Source organism: Carassius gibelio, chromosome B22 (assembly GCF_023724105.1).
Source record: "Carassius gibelio isolate Cgi1373 ecotype wild population from Czech Republic chromosome B22, carGib1.2-hapl.c, whole genome shotgun sequence".
NCBI classification, from domain to species: domain Eukaryota; kingdom Metazoa; phylum Chordata; class Actinopteri; order Cypriniformes; family Cyprinidae; genus Carassius; species Carassius gibelio.
This window is the reverse complement of record NC_068417.1, coordinates 5576816-5600444: the sequence shown is the minus strand read 5'-3', so window position 1 is coordinate 5600444 and position 23629 is coordinate 5576816. Positions and strand designations below refer to the sequence as shown.

Here is a 23629-nt window from a genome sequence, read left to right as displayed (position 1 = left end):
GGGACTGAGAGCTCTCGGACTAAATCTAAAATATAACTGTGATAAAAGGAGGTCTTACATGTTTGGAAAAGCATAAGGGTGAGTTATTAATGACATAATTTTCATTTTTGGGCGAACTAACCCTTTAAGATGTTTTATGGACGTTCATGTCTGACTGGACCGATTTTGAACCTTTGTCAAGATGTTTTAAACCTCAAGACATAACTGATTGCCTTTCATGATGTTACACAGTGGATGTGTGATTATTTTATATGCAGGCTTATATATACATACACTTAAACTATGCAGCAACGCATTTAAACATCCAGAAGATTACGACATCCAGAAATCGACGCATTTAGACGTCCAGGGACGTGCAGAAAGAGACGTCAAAGATGTCGGTTCAACTTTCATTTTGGAACTATTTTTCAACGGTCAAAAAACATCTGAATGTTTGCTGGGAAAGAAAATGATCTGGGTTCAGACCATCTCTGGATAGTTTTATTTAACTGATGTCTGTGTTGATGCAACAGTAATTCTGCTCATTATGAGAGGAACTGCAGGTTCAGACTTGTGTGTGTGTGTGTGTGTGTGTCATCACTGATCCTCTTCTGACACACATCACATGTTTGTGGTCTGTGACAGATCTGCTGTAGAAGATCTACAGTGTTGTGAATCTGAGCTTGATGGAAATTAATGTACAGTGCATTCAGTAACATTTAAACAATCAGTACAATAAATCACACTGAATATGTTTTTATGATAAATGTCATCATACATTTTAATTGAGGCACCAAACTACTGAATATCAGCACATCTAGTGACCCAAAATTTCTCATTAAAATGTAACTTTTAACACAACTAAACTGTGCTGACATTTATCATCAAAACAACAGCAACTGCAGCATCTGATCTTTCATGTTTGATCATTTTCAACAGCAAATTGTGTACCTTACTGAATTAGTGAAATAATGTAAAATACTATAATACACTTTAAAACAATATAACATAATGTAATAAAATGTTTATATAATACAAATATTTCAAATGTATATCATTTATTTAGCATTACTTCAGGTCTCACCTCAGTGTCTTGAGCTGACAGTTTGGATCCTGTAGTAAATCACTGAGCTGCTTCACTCCTGATTCTCCATGATCATTTCCTGTGAGATCCAGCTCTATCAGGTGTGAAGAGTTTGATCTCAGAGCTGAAGATAGAGCTTTATAACCTTCTTCAGTGATACTGCAGTCTGAAAGCCTACAAAAATAAAAACATGAATTGAAAGTAACAATTTGGTTCAAATTCATCCATTCATCCACTACACAATCATATTATAAAATCAAGATCAATTAATCAATTAGTTGTTTTAGTAGCATGAAAAAAAATCTATTTTTTGTCATCAGTGAATAGTGTGAGTTATGTCCTCTTGCAAAAATCATTCTAATCAATGAAGCTGTCTGGACTGAAAAAAATAATCTTGTTTGCATAGTATCCAGTAGGGCTGAAACGATTAGTCGACGTTATCGACAATAAAAAAAATTGTAGACAAATATTTTTGTTGTCGAGTATTCGTTTGATTTAATTTGACCTAATTTAGAGCCTGTAATAATGTGGTTTGACCAGTGTGGCGCTGTAGCCCAAGACTGTAATTCAGCCCTCCTCAATGCAATTCAAGAGAAGCAGAGATACAGTGCTCGCTCAGCGCTGCTTCAGAGAAACCGAATGGCATTTGGATATGAAATATATGACACGCGTTTTCCTCTCAATAACAAAATAAACAACAACAACAAAAATATCACAGCAGCGTGAAAGCAGCAGTTAAAAATGCATCTTATTACACCGATATGGATGTTTGCACGAATTCGGTAAAGCATTCACATCTATTTTATGCAATACCTTAAATCAAGCAGTTTTAGGTTATTAAACATTATTAAAAAATATTTGATTAAAGTGATAGTTTGTTTTGCAGAGATAAAAGCTTAATCTGACTGTTTTGATTATCATAACTCAGTACAGTATTTTAACCTGTTAACTGTCACCCGTCCGCTCTGTGGGACGCCTACATTTACTTCACTATATTACAATTAAATCTAATCTAATCTTGACAAACTATATATCGTTGGAAAGGTCTAAGTCTCCCAAATATATATTTTAGCAATGTTTTTAGTTAAAAAATTATGTAGGAAAAGTAATAGATTAATTTATGACAAGAGTGCACCCTCAAAAATCTACATTATAACAGGAATTTTGACCTAGAAATCATGAGAAATTATATATCAACTGAAAACTTAAAATCTCATAATTCATCCTTTAAAACTCATTTTAAAATCAGACATTGCATTACCATGTAAATGGTACATCAATATCATGTTACAAAATGTTTTCATTCATGAATAATAAAAATGTAAGTTTGGATCGTGCACTACAAAGTCAATGTTCAAAAATATGAGTGACAGTTAAGGGGTTAAGAGAGATTACCAGTCAAACGGTTTTGAATGGTAATGTTAAGATTTTGAATGTTTTTTTTTAAGAAGTCTCTTCTGCTCACCAATCCTGCATTTATTTGATCAAAAATACAGCAAAAGCATTAATATTGTGCAATATTGTAATGATTTAAAATAACTGCTTTCTATTTGAATATATTTTAAAATGTAATTTATTCTTGTGATCAAAGCTGTATTTTCTCCAGTATTCAGTGTCACATGATCTTCAGAAATCATTCTGATATACTGATTTGCTGCTCAAGAAACATTTATTATTATTATTATTATTATTATTATTATTGTTATTATTGTTATTATTATTATTATTATTATCAATATTTCAGGATTCTTTGATGAATATGAAGATTCAGAGATCAGAATTTATCTGACATAAAAAGCTTTTGCAACATTATACGCAATACCATTCAAAAGCTTGGAGTTAATATCATTTTTTTTTTAATTGGGGTGGTGGGGGTTGTTGTAGAAATTAATACTTCTATTTAGCAAGGATGCTTTAAATTGACAAAGACATTTATAATGTTACAAAAGATTTATATTTCAGATAAATGCTGATCTTCTGAACTTTCTATTCATCAAAGAAACTTTAACCACAAGTTATCAAATAAGCGCATCAAAGCACATTTTCGCAAATAGACGCCAGTTTTGCCTCACTGATGTGTTACATTTGACTGCTTCAGTCACGGAAAATGAAAGAAAAACACTATAGTTTAAATATTTAATATATTAAATATTTACAGATGAAAGTTTGGTATTTATGAAGTTATGTGCATTTCTTAGAACGAATTCGAGCAGGATAAATGTCAAGCCTGTGCCTGAGTCTGTGCTTATATTTTCTAAGCTACATGTTATTAACCGATTTTTAAATCAATATTCAAATGACGAAGAAATTTTACAAAACATATAGTTCTTTATTATTCATTTAGCAGTCAAATTTATAACTGCAATGAGATGATTTAATAAACAGTACTGTTATACCTAAATGCTGGAAAGACCTTTATTTTTTTAATTTTTTTTTAATACTAGCCCATCATGCATCTAACCATCCATTCGGCGTTAAGATCTGTTTAGATTCAAACTGGCAGCTCCGCCTGTAGGACCTGTTAATATATTTTCTAGTTTATATTTCCATCTCGTTATGCCACTGGTTTAGATTTTTATTTTATTTTATTTTTTTAGAACTTGTTTGTAAATAGAGCAGAAACTTTCTGTGTGTCTACACTGGACGCGAAAGTTGTCATCTGTGCCCCACAGCGAAAAGTGTGTCTAAACTTGATGACATCACACTATAGTATCAAATCATCTGAACACAGTGTCAGAACATTTTGTCATAAACAGATCGAGCATCAGTTCACTGATGGGGATCGTGTCCAGTGTATCCATCACTGGGTTCTGCTGTCTTTTGTTGGATCGTTCCACTTGTGTCCGGTGTAGATCTGGCGTGTGTTTTTTATTGTTTTATTTTACAGCCCTGCTTCTTTACATTTTTATTAAATATCTGTATTGACTGCATGGTCATATTATCGAATTATTTACTGCCATGCGACCTACAAAAGTACAGCTTGGCGAGTTGATGAACGAGCATTGCTGCAGGTTGATTTTTGGCGGATGTGCTGTGCTTGTGTTCGCGTGGTCGTCTTCGTTTCGTCAGGTGAAACATCTCTCTCACTCTCAGTCTATGAGCAGCAACAACTTCCCCTCCGCGTGCACTGATACCAGAAACCGATACTTTTCCGCCTTCACTCCGTGAAAAAAGTATTTCAGTATTTTTGAAATGTTATGTTCATAACATAGCATATAAAATAATAATAATAATTTTAAAAAATAACAGAAGAGTTTCAAAGTGGCTTAAGCTATGTGTAAACTTTTTTCCCTACATCACATGCCAAACTAATAACATTGTAAGCATTACATCTTTAATTGCTGCTTTCTGCAGTGAAAAATTTGTTTGTGATGAAAATAACATCCTTGTCAGTTATTTTATCTAAACAGATCGATTAACTTCTTCAAGATTTCAAAATCAGATAGCATGCTGATAATGTAGTAGCACTGTAAGATTACATTTGTTTGAACGCATTATTGCAAAAGCGATTGTAACCTTCTGATCAAGCGAAATATGTTTAACATGAATTCTTGCTGAATATGCAGTTATATGGCTGTTGGCATGAATTGTAGGCTACTCATGATGGAGCGCTCATTATCATGAAAAAATTAAAGTGATGATATGGCGCCTCCCTGTCATTAATGCACATTAATAATTTTTGCACAAACACTTGAATATGAGCTTCTTGGTTTTCACCCGCTCCAAGAGCGCTCCATCATGAGTAGCCTACAATTCATGCGATTGTAACCTTCTGATCAAGCGAAATATGTTTAACATGAATTCTTGCTGAATATGCAGTTATATGGCTGTTGGCATGAATTGTAGGCTACTCATGATGGAGCGCTCTTGGAGCGGGTGAAAACCAAGAAGCTCATATTCAAGTGTTTGTGCAAAAATTATTAATGTGCATTAATGACAGGGAGGCGCCATATCATCACTTTAATTTTTTCATGATAATGAATGTATAATTTAATTAACAATGTGTCTCACATACATTAAAAATATATCTACAGAAAGCTTGAAATGTTTTTTTAAACGAAAACGAATAGTGTAATGTGTGAATGTTGCATTTCTCTCGTCGGAGAGACCCAGCACTGTGAATATAACCAAAACAGTCCTATATAAACCGGTTTAGTTTAGTTTAGTTTATTTGTTTAGCACATGTTCAGTACAAGTACAAAACTATGCAAGGAGGGAACGAAGCCACTCTAGGCTTGTACATAGTTCCACTCCTTCTCATTAACTCATGAGACATGCAGACTAAACACTCAAACAAAAACAAAACAAAAAACAAATGAAACAAAGCAAGAGCATAAGCAGAAAACAACAACAAAAACAATACAAAACAATAGTTCAATAACATAAAAGATGATAAGTCTAGATAAAAATACAATAGAAAAACAAAAAAGCAAGCACTACCTAGAAAGGACTACATAAAAGCATCAGGCTAGCAATAGAAAACCGAATAAGAGGACATTGATCGCAACGAAGGGCTTAACTCACTCCAGAGCTTAGGACCTCTAAAATAAATATTAAATTGATGTCTTGTAGTTTGTGTGTAGGGTAAGAAAAAAGTATTATTGCTATGTCTAATTTGAAATTAGTGTACATGTGAAATAGGGATAAACAAACTCTGAAAGGAGTCTGGTAGATCTTGTGTCCTATATATAAACTTATACATAAATAGACATGTTTGATAAATATTTACCTTATCAATATGCAGAACTTTAAATTTATTGTAAAGGGGTGCCGAGGGTGCATATCTATTTGAATGAGAAATAAATCTAAGATATTTCTTCTGTATGACTATTAATTTCTTCAGATAAGTAGGATAGGTAGCTGCCCAGACAATATTGCAATAATTAATGAATGGAAACAAAAAGCTATTATATAAGGTTAAAAAAGCTGAGGAATGAACTAAAGGAAAAAGCAAGTGAAAGCCTCATAAGACACTGTAAATATGAAAGATCAATTCACACTTTTATCTCGACCCCCACAAGCCGTGCATAACTACCCAAAACCCAACCCCCTCCAGCTGAACAGAATTCGGTCTGTGTTTTGGCTCTGAGGAACGGTGTGTTACTGGGCTGAAACATGCCTGCACTCAGCAGCACTACTCTTTGTATTCATAATTTTCTCGCAGCCCATATTATTATTTTCACAAGACCATAATGATAATAACAAATCATCAATTAATAATTTAGCATTATTTTACGAAAATCATCGTTATTTGTGATCGTGGATGTTTGCGGAAGGCTTTAAGACCAAGCGGAATCCTCTGTTCCCGCCTCACAGCGCGCGGGTCTCCGAGGCTTCACTGTCTGTGGTTTGACTTTACTGAATCAGATTGAGCCGAATACAACTTATATTGATCATGAGCCCAACATTTAGCAAGGCAGGAAAACATTCATTCTAACGGAAGGAAGACATATTTCACTGAGCTAATGCTGTTAAAGAGAGAGAGAGAGAGAGAGAGAGAGAGAGAGAGAGAGAGAGAGACGAGTCTAGGGCTATTCTTAAACTTGGAGCTCATTATATTTAAGTACAAATCCAAACACCAGAAACGTTCTGCATTTTATTTATTCACATGCTGTATGGTTGAAATAATATTTAAGTTCACAACTTTAAGTTACGTTGTTTAAAAAGAATTGCTTTATTGGCTAATGTTTCATAAACCTTCAGTTGTTATGCTCTGAAATTAATAATGGATTGGCATGGATTTTACAGTATTTTTACCACCTAAATGACTAATCTTTATAAAGTCACAATTATATAATGGTCAAATTACTCAGGCCAATGGTATTTTTTAATGACATTATTTTATTATTATTTATTTTAGCCTACATAAAAGGGTAAAGCAAAACAAATATTCAGATCGTCCCTTATTTTTTCCCTTGTTTTCTTAAAGAATAAACATATTTTTTAAAAGAATAAACATGATAACATATTAATTAATACAAATAATTTAATCAATTAAAACCTTTTTTTTAAAAAGCTTGAATTTAAATAGGCTACTATTAAACTAACTTTAAATTCTCAAGGAGTTTATAAGTAAAAAAAGTTCTAAATGAACTTGTGCTAACAATATAATTAGAACTAACAATATAATTCGATTTTTTTAAATGAACAATTCCTGTATAAAATGGGACAGCAACCTTTATATCAGTGGTTCTCAACCTTGTTTTTCCAGCGGGCCGCACTATGGTCTAAGTGCAAGTCGCATATAATTTACATATTACGCCAGCAATACAAACCAACCTGATTTATAATATTATAGCCTAACTATTATAATATATAATCTATTACATTCATTGAAATAAACAATTCTACTCCCCATAAATAAAACACCTGATGCTATCGGGAGCTGACCAATTTTGCGAGATTCAGCTTGAAAGGAGTAACACAAAGAAGTTGCGATTGTAACGCCTGTGTTATACTTTCCGCATGAGCAATCCGGACGCGTACACGGCCAGCGGGGACGCAGACTTCTTCAATTTATACTTCTCAATGCGCAGGCTGATGGTCCGCTCTGCAATTGCCCATAATTATTGCATATCTGACTGTCTTTATATTATTTTATTGACAGATTGCACAGGTTTGAGTAGCAATGAGCTTCTACACACTGCCTGCACATGTGCAATTTTGCTTTTGAAGCCTACTGACCACGCACACCTATCCGCGCGGTCGTCTGCTCAGGGCCTCGGCACACACTCTCCAATGACGAATTTTACGTCACGCCTACCTAGCGGTCCATAGCGGACTCGCGGACGCAGAAAGTTTGACAGAGGCTTTAAGATGCAGGCTTGCATGACCTGACGCACAACATTTCAGAAAATATGCGTTCACAAATGTAGCCTATTTTGATCCAAATATGGAAAGCACTTTTGAATTTAATAATATGAGGTTCTCTCAGGAGATGTTTTGCCACATTTCTTCAATTAAGGATTGCTACGTAGTGTATGGTGTTTCTATTTGCCTGAACTTCTTCAAGTGAGTTGCGGGACAAAAAAAAATGACAATCTAGCACTTCTCCATACTGATACTGCGACTATTCACAGTTTGTACATGTTCATTCGCCGGCATTTTTTGAATTTTTTTTTTTTTTTGCCCTTAAAAAACAAATGTGTCCATTCTGATGCGCAATTTTATCTTAAAGGCAATTTACCTAATGGCTGTTGATGACTATTTGAATTGAATTCTGCCAAAGTGCGCGCTTGTATGTGTTCGTTAAATGCTTATGCCAGTAGGTCTGCTCATGTCTGAAAATAATATATGAAGAAAAAAAATTCACATAAAAACATTAGGATATAGCTTATATTTCATTAGTAGCATTTTTTTTTAATTGATGTAAAAAATACAATTTTACAAACTGATAAAGTTTTTATTTTTTTATTTTTTTATTCCGCATGTGGTGCGGGCCGCATTTGAATTCGTGACGAGCCGCAGGTTGAGAACCACTGCTTTATATCAAACATTTTTTAATCGTCCACAGCTGAGCATCGCGGGAGGCTGATCTGCGCCAGAGCAGGGTGCGTGAAGTGAATGTAATGAACAAAGTCATTTTCAGATGCAATGAAAAAAAAAATAAAAAAATCCCTGGTTAACCTAGATTAGTCCCAGGCTCTGTTCTGAAGTAAAATAATTATAATTACTGTTAACCAAGAGTAACAAATTTTTACGGATTAATCTCCTATTTTCATTTGCTGAATGTTTTTTTTTATTGTATTTTTTTTAAACAAGCTAAAAAATAAAGTTTGTCAGAGGAAAAAAATATATGAGTCGTATATACGTTTCATTTTAACGGATTAATCACCTATTTTCGTTTGCTGCATGTTTTTTTTTTTTAAACAAGCTAAAAATAAATCAGAGTTTGTGATAGGAAAAAAATAGGCTATAAGAAAATATTTTACAACAAATCCTTTAAATTTAACAAATTTATCAGAACAAAACAATAATTAAAAATATATAATTCTAATGGATAAATATAATTTCAGTATATAATAATATAGGCTTAGTAATAAAAAAATTAATAATAATAATAATAATAATAATAATAATAATTTAAAGCTAAGCATAAGGTAAGCTTGGGCTTTCTCAATCGGGAGAAATCCAAACGTTTCCATATTCGAGATGTTGCCCATTCGAAGCTTAACTATTATTCATGAGGTAAATAGGCTGTGTGCGTTTCAGTATTGATAAAAAAAAAAAATGAATTAACAATATGTCAAAGTGCTCACACCAAATGTCTGGTGAACGACTGCTGTTTCCAGTGAATATGTGCATGAACGACTGCTGTTTCCAGTGAATATGTGCATGAGGCACCACCGATCAAACAGCTGAAACAAATAATACTTAATTTTTGGTCCCACATAAGGCATAATTCAAGAAAGCAAAGTGTTGGTAGTTTGAAAAATCAAGAATAATAACAGAGTTAATACTAATTATTGCTAAATGCTGGACCGTTCCCATTTCGCTCTGCATATGGAACCTGAAGATTTTTTTTAAACTAAGAATGAACCGAAATGAAAATGCACATAAAAAAAATGAAAATATATATACACACACACACACACACACACACACACACACACAAACACACAAGCCTTATATTTATTTACTGTTTAATAAAAATAGCATACATATGACCCTTTGTGTAAAGGTCTTCTTTTAATTTTTGTTTAGTAGACTGTAGCCTAAGACTATCCTACATTTTAAAAATTAACAAATTGTAAAAAAAAATGTTTTTTTTTTTAAATGTTACAATGTTATATCATAATGTTATTGCTGTTTTACTTCCTTCTTTTATCTCATTTTACAATTACATTCATTTCACAATCCGTCCCTTTGCACCACCTGGCGGTAGTTTCGCGAATTATTTTAACACGCGACTGAATTACAGTTACCGCCGCGGCACCGGTACGGCGGTGCGGCAGTAAGGCCCAGATAGGCTGGCCACCTACTGTACCAAGTGTTGAGAACTGTACAAAGTCTCATGTCATTTAGATAAAGGGAACATTTGTTTTTATTTCAGCAAACATCATTTGGTGTCTCAAAAGACATTGAACAGCACATAAGAGTTAAACAAAGTGATTTTCATCATTTTGATTCTTGTCTGTGAATGTTACTGACCTCAATCTCTCCAGTTTACAGCGTGAATCCTTCAGTATGTCACATAAGTGATTCACTCCTGTGTCTTTTATTTGATTCCCGCTCAGCTTCAGTTCTCTCAGGTGTGATGGGTTTGATTTCAGAGCTGAAGTCAGGATGAGACACTGTTTCTCTGTAATACTGCATCTATACAGACTGAAGACAGAAAGAGAAAACACAATGAATCAGACACGTCAAGGGGGAGTCGTGGCCTAATGGTTAGAGAGTCGGACTCCCAATCGAAAGGTTGTGAGTTCGAGTCCCGGGCCGGCAGGAATTGTGGGTGGGGGGAGTGCATGTACAGTTCTCTCTCCACCTTCAATACCATGACTTAGGTGCCCTTGAGCAAGGCATCGAACCCCCAACTGCTCCCCGGGCGCCACAGCATAAATGGCTGCCCACTGCTCCGGGTGTGTGTTCACAGTGTGTGTGTGTGTGTTCACTGCTCTGTGTGTGTGCACTTTGGATGGGTTAAATGCAGAGCACAAATTCCGAGTATGGGTCACCATACTTGGCTTAATGTCACGTCACTTTCACTTTCACTTTCACTTATGTTCATGTGTGAGTAATTCATCATGTGTTAACACCATACAGTGCAATTAATAAAACATTGCCAAAAACCTTATTATATGACCATAAACAAATACAGAAGAAAAAAGATGAACAAAGTAGACACATGTTGAACTACAGAACTACTTAAAATAACAAAATGTGAAAATTGAGTTTAAATGTGAGAAATCAAGAAAATTCTGTTTCTGAATTACAATTTACTTAAAGATGTTTACTTTTTTGTAATTGTCATTCTTTACAGTACATGTCTGAGTGTATAAAAAAAAAAAATAATAATTTGGTCCATTAATGAACTGGATTACTGTGATCTCCGGTGATTGACTGAGATGAGATCCTCGAGCAAGAACTGAACCCCAACTGTTCCTCAGCGCTGCAGGTGTGTGTGTGTGTGCGTGTGTGTATGAGAGTGTGAGAGAGTGTGTGTGTGTGTGTGTGTGAGAGAGAGTGTGTGTGAGAGAGAGTGTGTGTGTGTGATAGAGTGTGAGAGTGTGTGTTCACTGTGTGTGTGAGAGTGTGTGTTCACTGTGTGTGTGTGTGTGTGTGTGTGTGTGTGAGAGAGAGTGTGTGTGTGTGATAGAGTGTGAGAGTGTGTGTTCACTGTGTGTGTGTGTGTGTGTGTGTGTGTGTGTGTGTGTGTGTGTGTGTGTGTGTGTGAGAGTGTGTGTTCACTGTGTGTGTGTGTGTTCACTGTGTGTGTGTGTGTGTTCACGGTACGGGTGTGTGTGTGTTTTCAAGGTGTGTGTGTGTGTGTGTGTGTGTGTGTGTGTGTGTGTGTGTGTGTGTGTGTGTGAAATGCAGAGCACATGTTCAGAGTATGTGACACTATATTTGGCGACACGTCACATCCTTATCTTTCCTTTTCCTGAAAGTAAACAGTAATATTTAATCTGACTGTAACTGCTGTAGAGTATAATGATACTAACTCTAGTTTCTCCAGCTTGAATTGTGTGTTCATCAGTAGATCACTGAGGTGTTTCACTCCAGGGTCTCCTAGTAGTTCATTCCCGCTCAGGTTCAGTTCTCTCAGGTGTGATGGGTTTGATTTCAGAGCTGAAGTCAGGATGAGACACTGTTTCTCTGTAAATCTGCATCCACACAGACTGAAGACAGAAAAAGAAAACACAATGAATCAGACACGTTATGTTCATGTGTGAGTAATTCATCATGTGTTAACATCATACAGTGCAATAAATAAAACACTGCCAAAAACCTTATTAAAGGTCCCCTTCTTTGTGATTCCATGTTTAAAACTTTAGTTAGTGTGTAATGTTGTTGTTAGAGTATAAATAATATCTGTAAAATTCTAAAGCTCAAAGTTCAATGCCAAGCGAGATATTTGATTTAACAGAATTCGCCTACAAAAAATGACCCGTTTGGACTACAGCCCTCTAGTTCCTGCAGTAATAACGTCACTAAAACAGTTTTTTTGACTAACCACCGCCCACATGAATTCACAAACAGGGGGCGTGGCCTTGTTGCGCTCCGACGGAGAAGAAGGAAGAGCTGTTTGTGTTTGTCGCCATGTTGTTGAAACGCTGTTTTTTTTAAATCTCTGAGTCCAATCATCTTTGTTTGGGCTTCCCAGGAACGCTGTACTTTGAGATTAATGGTTACAATTTATGTTTAACTCGGTTCCCGAAAATTATAATGCACATGTAAAACTATGTGCAGCTCATTTTGGTGAAGACAGCTTGCTGAGGACAACTTTCTCAATCTCAATCAGTTTAATGCTGGATTTACACAAAGATTATTCTTAAAAGATGGAGCAGTTCCCTCTTTGTCTGGAGAAGGCGTTGTTTATGGACCACAACCGGTAAGTGTATTTTATTATTTAAGTTGGTGCGTTTAACAGTTTCTGTAACTTATTACACAAAGGGCATCGCTGTTTAGCTTTGTTAACTAGATGGTAGGGTCTTGCAAAAAAACGAACGCGGTTTTCATGCGCATCTCGTCAGTAAAAACGCTCCTCCTGTGACTATAAATACATCTCCAGCACGTGCGTTCTAGCCCAATCACGTTACCAGGAGGTCAGCCTGCTCTCAGCTGCTGTCGCGTCACTACGCAGGAACCGCTGGCCCAATCAGAACCCGTTACGTATTTCTGAAGGAGAGGCTTCATAGAACAAGGAAGACATCAGCCCGTTTTTGTGACAGTGAAAACAGCAGTATACAGATAGGTGAATTGTGTGAAAAATACTGTGTTTTTTTACACGCGAAACATGAACACATGTTATATTGCTCATTGTAAACACAATCAAAGCTTAAAAAAAGCGTGTAAAACGGGACCTTTAAAACTGAGTGTGATCACAGTATGTGCGTGTGTGTGTGTGTGTGTGTGTTCACAGTGTGTTTGTGTGTGTTTTCAAGGTGTGTGTGTGTGTGTGTGTTTTCAAGGTGTGTGTTCACAGTGTGTGTGTGTGTGTGTTTTCAAGGTGTGTGTGTTCACGGTGTGTGTGTGTGTGTGTGTGTGTTCACGGTATGTGTGTGTGTTCACGGTATATGTGTGTGTGTTTTCAAGGTGTGTGTGTTTGTGTGTGAGCGTGTTCACGCTGTGTGTGTGTGTTTTCAAGGTGTGTGTGTGTGAGCGTGTTCACGGTGTGTGTGTGTGTGTGTGTGTGTGTTCACGGTATGTGTGTCTGTTCACGGTATGTGTGTGTGTGTTTTCAAGGTGTGTGTGTTCACGGTTTGTGTGTGTGTGTGTGTTCACGGTGTGTTTGTGTGTGTGTGTGTGTTAAATGCAGATGTTCAGAGTATGGGACACTATATTTGGCCACACGTCACATCCTTTAATTTCCTTTTCCTGAAAGTAAACCGTGATCTTTAATCTGACTGTAACTGCTGTAGAGTATAATGATACTAACTCTAGTTTCTCCAGCTTGAATTGGGTGTTCATCAGTAGATCACTGAGGTGTTTCACTCCAGAGTCTCCTAGTAGTTTATTCCCGCTCAGGTCCAGTTCTCTCAGGTGTGATGGGTTTGATTTCAGAGCTGAAGTCAGGATGAGACACTGTTTCTCTGTAATACTGCATAAACACAGACTGAAGACAGAAAGAGAAAACACAATGAATCAGACACGTTATGTTCATGAAGTCAAAGCAGAACAACCTTCATCTGTCAAATCACAGCATCTTAATCTACATTGAGAGAAAGAGAGAAGATAGAAGAAAACTATTTAATAAAAAGTCACAATGTCTTGATAAAACCAAAAACAGAGGAAGAGTGTCTGAATTTGACCTTTGGATAATTTTCCACAATTTGGTCTACAAAACTTGTTCATTTAATCAAATAATTAACACTTTTCATGATTTATGTACAATTTGTTCTGATTCTTGATAGAAATACAATGAAGTTTTAATTCCTAACAACCTTGTGTGAAAGGTGTTCAAATCTTTCATATCTTTTTATTCCAGTCATATAACTATTATTTCATATTTTGTCTAAAACTGATCATATTGTCTAAAATAAAAGTCCTGACTGCTGTGTATTTGTGTTTAAATTGATTCTGGTCTGCACATCACTACAACATAAATGCATTCGCTCTGCTCTTTCCAGTGACTTGATCAGCTTTGCTACACAGATTCAACTTTGCACATCTAAATAAAACTGTAGGTTTGTCTGTGTGTGTAGATGTGAAGTACTATTTCTATAGTAATATTTCTCTGAAACAGGTCAGACTGAAGCAGCAATGCCTGCACAGAATAAAGCCCAGAATAAAATATATGAACATAAAAATCTACAAATACACATGGTGATGGTGCAGTGGATAAGATACAAGCCTTTGGTGTGAGAGACCCGGGTTTGAGTCCCTGAGCAAGACACTTAACCCCTAGTTGCTCCAGAGGCGTGCAACCTCTGACATATATAGCAATTGTAAGCTGCTTTGGATAAAAGCGTCAGCTAAATGAATAATGTAATGTAATATATAGTGCTTCAAACAAGGTAACAGTCAGTGAGGGTGATGAGGAGTTAGTTTTTAAAGGGTCATGAAACCCCAGACTACTTTTTCTGAGATTGTATCAGATGTGTTTGTGTTGCACATCATAGAAGACAATGTTAGCAATCATTCATTTTAATTGTTGGATAATTCTGGTTCATTTTGAGATTTTTGCTATATTTTTGTCTTCCAGGTTTAAAATCTACATGGTGTTGACGTCACAGTTTGTGACGTGTTAAAAGACTATAATACTTCGATGACGTGTCAGTGTCTCATAATTCTTCAGTCCTGTAGCACCGAGCCGAGAATCACGCAGTGTTTCCACCGTTGGGTCAGAAACTCCTCAGCGCTTCATTAAAACACCCTTTGCACGCCTCTCTGGAACAACGTCACACAACTCCATTTCACCAACAAATAAGTTAACAGAAAACTAATAATAGATAAGTCACTGGAACCAGCGCGATCACAAAACAAACATGATAAAAGCAGACGTTTGTTTGCATGCTTTGTTAAAGATTTACATGGAGCGTAAACGAGTTAGGACCGATAAAACATGTTACTATACACTACACTAAATAATACACTATTGTGATCGTCTGAATGAGAAGCTGACGTCTGATTTCTACAAGCAGTCTTACCCGGTTTACTATGGTAATGTTAATGGCTAGTGTGTATAGTATTTATCTCATAAATATTTCTGCCTTGTACGGTGATCATAATCCACATAAGATCTCAAACAGAAGTTATTTCAAACACTCGCTGCTGTCTGAAAGTGAGTTCTGAGCTATTATTATTCATGTCTTTAACTTTATGAAATGATCCTCGGCACTGATGCTCTCCAGACGCAGAGAAACTCCACCTTCATTCATAACCTCCTCTAACCTAAACACAGAGACCCAGTTGACCAAAAAACCCTGGCCGTTGTCCCAGAGGAAGCTCCAGAAGTGACAGTGGAAACCAGACTAACCCTGCCTTTATCAGTCCCTCCAGAAAAACGCGGATTATTTTTCTGATTGTTGCGGGCAAAAATCCTTGATTTTGCGGCAGGTTTTCTTAAAAAATGCGATGGAATATGCGGGAACTTGCAAAAACTGCAGTTTGATGAAAAAGAGAAAAAAAGGTGAACCCCCCACACACCCTGTTCTCACTAGGCTACTACCTTACTGTAAAGAGTCATTTCTAATGACTTCCTATGATAAGCAAGCATACTAAATCACATGATATTTAAGTTCTCATTCTGTTTTATTTCAGACCTTAATTAACACATGGCTCAAACTTACAAAACATTGAGTCAAACAAGTTCTCTAGCTTTACAAAAGGAATATTCAACAACTGTAAAAATGAATACAAATAAAATATACACACAAATATACAAATGCTGTTTTACAGGAATTGCAAAGTGCAATCTCTTACTGCAACGTAAATTATTTTACATACTAATAATATACTTACAACTGTAAGGTTTTGGTACTATTCTGTAACAAAAAAGTACAATCTTACAACTGTAGAGGTGCATCAACTTCTGAATAAAACTACAACAGTCCACTGTGAAAATGAAAGCTAACTGCATAGCCTTTAACACTGGCCTATCATTCGCCATCCTCATCCTCATCCCTCTCTCAAAATAATTTGCCCCCACTGTCATGTAACACACGGGGTAACTGCTTCGCGCGGTCTTTTGCACTTATTTTTGTTGGCAGATGAGAATGATTTGCGTCCTTCACCCTGGTTTCACCGCGGGCTTCACAGATGATGTTCACATCGCGCAATTACGTCACTTCATAAGGTTCCCATTGGAAAGTAATGGCGATTTACCTGTGTGAAGTAAACGCAACATTTTTCAACTTTCTGCTAAGATATATGTGACTTTTTTGCAACGAAAATTATTATTATTATGAAATCATGCTACCTCCACATATTTTGCTTCCTGAAATCGGCAATTTATGCGGCGAAAGTGCGGCGTATTTGAAAAAATGCTACCCCTGAATAAATATGCGGCCCTCGACTGATTATGCATTAAATCACGAGATCGCATAAATCACGTTTTTCTGGAGGGACTGCTTTATGAAATTACATTTAAATACAGAAACATGCAAACACATACACACATACTGTAAACACATTTATTTTAATTAGTTTTCAATCCTCAGTTTGTAGTCAGTAAACATGAACACATTCAGCAGTCACAGCAGAAGTTAGAGACAGAATTGAACTGAAGTCAACTCAAAAGTTGTCTGAATCTTTTCTAAGAAGGTTGGAAGCTGTATTAAAGACAAACGATGGTAAACACATTAATAAAATACTGGCTATTTCTAATGTGTTCACATTATTTTCTCCAACCTCTGTGCACTTAAAGGGATAGTTCACCCAAAAATGAAAATTACTCCATGATTTACTCACCCTCAAGACATCTAGATGTATATGAATTTCTTCTTTCAGACAAATATAATCAGAATCATATTAAAAATGTCCTGGCTCTTCCAGGCTTTATAACGTGAGGTCGGACTCAAATGAGAATTAAAATAGACGACTGTAACATTACTAGTCATGTAACATGTGAAAAGATGTAAGATACTCACATCAGTGTGTTGAGTTTAGAGTGTTTATCCTGCAGTAGAGCAGAGATCTGATTCACTCCTGTGTCTCCTAGTTCATGTCTACTCAGATCCAGCTCTCTCAGGAGTAACAGGTTTTTACCCACAATTCCAGTCACATACTGACAGCCTTCATCTGCAGCAGGACCCAAAAACCTGCAGAAGAGAAGATGAAGCTGGAATCAATTCAATGTGCATTGCATCACAAAACATTTAAAGATTGTCAAACTTTGTATGTAGTGAAAAGCTCTAGTTCAAGTTTAAACAGTTGAACATTTAAATACACAAATATTTTTCAGAAAGACTAAAATCAAAAGTAAATTATTTAAAAGAAACTCAGGGGCAGAAGTTCACTAGATTCTCAAAAATCTGAAGACCTTTCTGGTTTTTAAGCAGGAGATGAGGAAAGTTAGCAAAGAGAGAACTAGCTTGTGACAGCTAAGCATTCATAGTGATATATTTAGTTGATCTTTTGATGCTGGCTCTTCCTATTATTATGTAGCAGAATTCATTAACACTGGATGCTGATCCACTAACAGAGAACATGATCTGGGTTCAGACCATCTCTGGATTGGGGTGGGTAAGAAAGTGACTAGCGGTATTATGTTGTTCCATGATGTGGATTTTGCTATATATATATATATATATATATATATATATACCGTTATATATTCATGTATTCAAATTTTGAATTTAATATAGTTTTGTACAATTTGATACACTTTGCAAATCTGAACAAAAATTATGATAAAGAGTCGAGGCTGAATGTTTTCCTCCTCTGTGAGCTACACAGGCAATAGTAATCAAACATATAGAGCATCGTAACAGACCAAACTAATAGAGCACAAATAACCTGCTCCAGTGGTTCCCAAACTGAGGGACAGTGTACAGTCAGCAGATTATTTTACAAAATAAACCTCTGCAGGGTGATAAAGACTGCACTGTATAATTTCCCTGCGGCCACTTTCCTGATGAGTAAATAATTGAACACAAAATATTAATCTGACATATTTTAATGACTCAACATTAGCGCTCAGTTATCAGTTATAGCAGTTGTGTTTGTATCAATAACAGACCACTAGATGTGAATGATGAATCAGAGTTGTATTGCAGGGAGTCATGTAGAAATATAAATGAACGATGCATGGTTCTGCTCTAAGCGTCTGCAGCAGACGCAGAGCGGCTCGATTTGACAAAAGCAAAGATAACTCAGTGATGTTTTCTGCTGTGGATGCGGCGTGACACATGTAGCCTTGAGCATAAAGGACTTTCCAAAAATTAAAACTACGCTTTAAACTATTTTTCTCTACAAAAGATGGGCCTGGCAGAAAAAGTTTGGGAACCACTGGCCAACTCAAACACACAATGTTTAATTTAATTTAAATCATACAGGCCCCACTTTTTGAGAAAAACAATGGCACAATGAAATCCTTCACTTTTTCTAGTTATGTAAGGTTAAAATATTTTGCTTGTAATTTTTCTTCTCACATATCAAAATATAACATCGATATATAATATTGATATCCCCTGGACAGTGTAAAACATTGTGATATGAATTTTAGCTCGTATCGCGACCCCTACGTTGGATAGTTTGATTTAACTGATATCTGTGTTGATGCTACAGTAATTCTGCTCATTATGAGGAAATGCAGGTTCAGACGTGTGTGTGTGTGTTATCACTGATCCTCTCCTCACACACATCACATGTTTGTGGTCTTTCATAGATCTGCTGAAGTAGATCTACAGTGTTGTGAATCTGAGCTTGATGGAAATTAATGTACAGTGCATTCAGTAACATTTAAACAATCAGGATAATAAATCACACTGAATATGTTTCAAGAGAAATTTCCACAATCATAAATGTTAACTATTGAGGCACCAAACTACTGAACACCAGCACATCTAGTGACCCAAAATGTCTGACTAACCTGTAACTTTTAACACAACTAAACTGTGCAGACATTTATCATCAAAACAACAGCAGCTGCAGCATCTGATCTTTCATGTTTGATCATTTTGAACATTTTTGATGCAACAAAATGTATACCTTACTAAATTAGTACAATTATATAATTCACGTGTATCATTTATTTTTCATTATTTCATCAGGTCTCACCTCAGGGTCTTGAGTTGACAGTTTGGATCCTGTAGTAAATCACTGAGCTGCTTCACTCCTGATTCTCCAGGATCATTTCCTGTGAGATCTAGCTCTATCAGGTGTGAAGGGTTTGATCTCAGAGCTGAAGACAGAGCTTTATAACCTTCTTCAGTGATAGTGCAGTCTGAAAGTCTATTAGAAAAGATGTTATTCTTCATTATAACACAGATTGTCACACAAATACATGTTCTAGAATGAAGAAAATAAAGATGCACTACGGGAATTTGGGCCTGAATTAACTCTTTTCACAGTAAAGTTGGGTAAAGTTATATATTGGTGAACGTAAACTACAACAAATGTAATTTTACATTTTTGCAGTTTTAATTTTCAACAATTATGACCTATAGTTGGAATAAAAATTACTCAAACCTCAGAGATTGAAGCAAAAATGGCAAAGTCAACAGATCTCGCAAAAGCTATAAAGAATAAATAACTATTACTCTAAGACTATATGAAGATTTCCAAGACATTGAAAGTTCCTAGAGACACAGCATTCAGCCTTATTCCTTAGATTAAAGTGTGTTGTACCAGAAAACCTTTGAGGGTGTTGAAGAAAAACCACAATATCATAAAATGTTTAATCAGAGCAACTGAGAAAAACCTGCAATGTACAGCCAAAGACTTGCAAGATGACCCGATGAAAGAAGGAAAACCATTGTAATGCAGTGTGTAAGAAGAACACTAGACAAGTATGGCCTTCATGTTGAGACATCTTGCAGAATACCAATCTTGATCGAGAAGAACAAAAGACTGACTTGAACTTGCTAAAATTCATTTGTGTAGACCTGTGGCGCTCTGGAAAAATGTTTTATGGAGTAGGGATGTGCAACAGTGATCGAGTACTCGAGTACTCGACCGCGACAGCGATGATCGATCACGTAAACGATGATTGAAATTATTTTTATTTATTTATTTTATTGGTTATGGCAACACGTTGGGCGGCGCCCTGATCTCTGATTGGTTAGCTTCCCACTTGATGCCTCAAAAGACGTAAGAAGACATAATCATGGCCTCAAAGTCACGTAGTGATGGCTGGCTTCCCTTTGAGAAGAACTATGAAAATATAGTTCAGGGTAAGCTGTGTAGCGCCAAGCTGTCACACAAATCTACAACAAATACAATGCGCTATCATCTAAAATGTGTACTTAAAATATCTGGCGATAACAGAGCGGCAACTCAGACGAGCATTGAATCACCTGCCGTAAGACCTAAATGCAACGCAGGCAGAACCGAGAAGACGACAAAGCTATTCGCTGAAATGGTGGTGAAAGATTTCAGGGACAGAGAATCTTGTCCAGTGGTACCTGACTGTTCCTGCAACATCTGTTCCAGCGGAGCGAATTTATTCCTCTAAATGTGAACAGGCTGCGCACTCGGCTCTCATCTGAGCACGTAGACCGCCTTATCGTTTTGAATAGACATTTGAATGTTTCACCGGTCGTGGTAAATATAATATCCATTTTTTTTAAATAATTATTATTTTAGTTTTGAGTTTTAGCCATAGTTAAAATATCTAGGCTATTTGGTCTCTGTTTTATACCTTATAATAGTTGGTTAAACTTAGTGAACTTTTTTCTTTATCTTTTTTCACCGATGGATCAAAATATGCTGCTAAAGTTATACTGGAAGACAATGTTTTGTTAAAAAAATTCATTTGAATAAAGTAGCTAAAAAAGAAAAAGTGTCTTTGTGTGTTAATTTTTAAATCAAATAATGAAATGGTCTTTATAAAATAAAAATGCAGTGGATATATTTGTAGCCTAATTACATTAAACATATTCGTACAGATGACGAAATCAAAATTATTTGTCATAGTTTTTATCTATATTTTAAATCGTATTCAATTATTTAGCAATAATCAGTGATTTCCATGCTGTTAAAGAATATTTTGGTTGATCAGAATGTGCAAATTGAATACAAAATATTAGAATACATAAAAAAATAACGATAGTGTGAATTTATTGCACTTTCGTGTTTGTAAAGCGCAATCCGAGTTACACTTTCGGTCAAGTTCACATCTGCATCGGCGAATTTTTTTCAGATAAAAGTTGCAAGAGCTAGTGTCTGATTAATTAACATGAACAATTATGCTGAAATCGCTGTATATCAGCGATTCATATGTCTTCGAAAACGCGCAGGTGGTTTATGGAAAATAAAACTTAATTACAACTATTACACTTAATAACGTAGATGAAAATATAGCACAAATCTGCCATACATTTATAATGAGAACTTTATAAGATTCTATAGTAAAATCTGTCCTTGCCCATCTTTCAGCGTGCTGTCATTAAAACGCATCAGAGGTAGCTCACGCTCTCTCTCTCTCTCTCTCTCTCTCTCTCTCTCAGCATTCTATTGTGCTGATACAAGTTGTAATGTTACGTCTGTATCTCAGTTATCTGATTTATCATAGGATCATGTGTCATAGAATTAGCTTCCGTTTATTGGTATACTCTTCACCTCATGCAGATATTTCTTGCTCCTTTATTAATAACATTGCTTCATCATAATCATAATCTAACCTGTCCTAATCATGTGTTCATGTTTTCATAGACAGATTTTCATGTCAGATTTTTTTTTTTTTTTTTTTTTTTCATTTTCATAACAATCTTCAGATTTTTTTTTCATTAAATACATTATGGCCATGCCTCGCCCCCCCCACATAAGCCCCACCCACGATTAATCGATTAATCGTTTTTGAAACCTATCGATGATCGAAATGAGAAATTTCCCAAAATGCCCATCCCTATTATGGAGTGATGTGACCAAACTGGAACTTTTTGGACCCATGGATCAGCAGTATGTCTGGTGCAAAAAAAGACAAAGCTCATAAGCAGAAGAACACCATCTCCATTTACATTGAATCATTCAGCAGACGCTTTTATCTTTTATCCAAAGCCTGGAGAGAACAAGAGCTTGGACAAGAAGTTGGGTGGCTTGCTCTGACAAGAAGGGTGTAATCCTCCTAGGTTTCTGGCTGTCCTGGAAAGAGTTATGGTTGACGAACCCAGCTGTATAGAGAAGTTGTGATGAAACGATGGGTTATGGGGTTGCTTTACTGTAGCAGGAAGTGGAAACCATGACCGTATGAAGGACACCATGGATTCTTTGAAGTATCAGGCCATTTTGACAAGAATTGTGATGCCTTTGGGGCAAAGACTGAAGCTGATGATCAATGGACTTTCCTGCAGGACAGTCATCACAAAGTACACATCCAAATCTACTTCTGCTTGCTCCAGGGATCAATCATAGAATGTAGATCAGTTGCCTGTTCAGTCTCCAATTAGAATTTCATCATGACTCAATTTTTTTTTCATTAAATACATTATGGCCATGCCTCGCCCCCCCGCATAAGCCCCACCCACGATTAATCGTTTAATCGTTTTTGAAACCTATCGATGATCGAAATGAGAAATTTCCCAAAATGCCCATCCCTATTATGGAGTGATGTGACCAAACTGGAACTTTTTGGACCCATGGATCAGCAGTATGTCTGGGGCAAAAAAAGACAAAGCTCATAAGCAGAAGAACACCATCTCCATTTACATTGAATCATTCAGCAGACGCTTTTATCTTTTATCCAAAGCCTGGAGAGAACAAAAGCTTGGACAAGAAGTTGGGTGGCTTGCTCTGACAAGAAGGGTGTAATCCTCCTAGGTTTCTGGCTGTCCTGGAAAGAGTTATGGTTGACGAACCCAGCTGTATAGAGAAGATGTGATGAAACGATGGGTTATGGGGTTGCTTTACTGTAGCAGGAAGTGGAAACCATGACCGTATGAAGGACACCATGGATTCTTTGAAGTATCAGGCCATTTTGACAAGAATTGTGATGCCTTTGGTGCAAAGACTGAAGCTGATGATCAATGGACTTTCCTGCAGGACAGTCATCACAAAGTACACATCCAAATCTACTTCTGCTTGCTCCAGGGATCAATCATAGAATGTAGATCAGTTGCCTGTTCAGTCTCCAATTAGAATTTCATCATGACTCAATGTTCTGTTCTCAGAATCACTCAGAAGTTTATTAACAAACTTTCTCTAATACTTGTCTTGCAGGTCACAGGGGTTGACATTTTTGATTGCAACTGCATTATAACCTTCTTCAGTGATATTGCAGTCTGAAAGTCTTCAGAAAGATTAAAT

General features: G+C 36.1%; 1 protein-coding gene and 1 long non-coding RNA gene across 2 annotated transcripts in view; one reads left to right on the top strand and one right to left on the bottom strand.

Moving 5' to 3' along the window:
* The window catches only part of LOC127987694 (uncharacterized), a 2462016-nt gene that overhangs the window by 1321902 nt on the left and 1116485 nt on the right, over nt 1–23629 (bottom strand). Inside the window, exons 99-101 of the mRNA XM_052590053.1 lie at nt 11725–11901; nt 10214–10387; nt 1209–1237 (exon numbers count right to left, since the gene is read on the bottom strand). Of these exons, the coding sequence (XP_052446013.1) occupies nt 1209–1237; nt 10214–10387; nt 11725–11901 (380 nt within the window). The remainder of the gene's footprint in view (nt 1–1208; nt 1238–10213; nt 10388–11724; nt 11902–23629) is intronic.
* Nucleotides 1–23629, top strand: part of LOC127987779 (uncharacterized) — a 188456-nt gene that overhangs the window by 47222 nt on the left and 117605 nt on the right. The gene's annotated exons all lie outside the window — the stretch shown is intronic.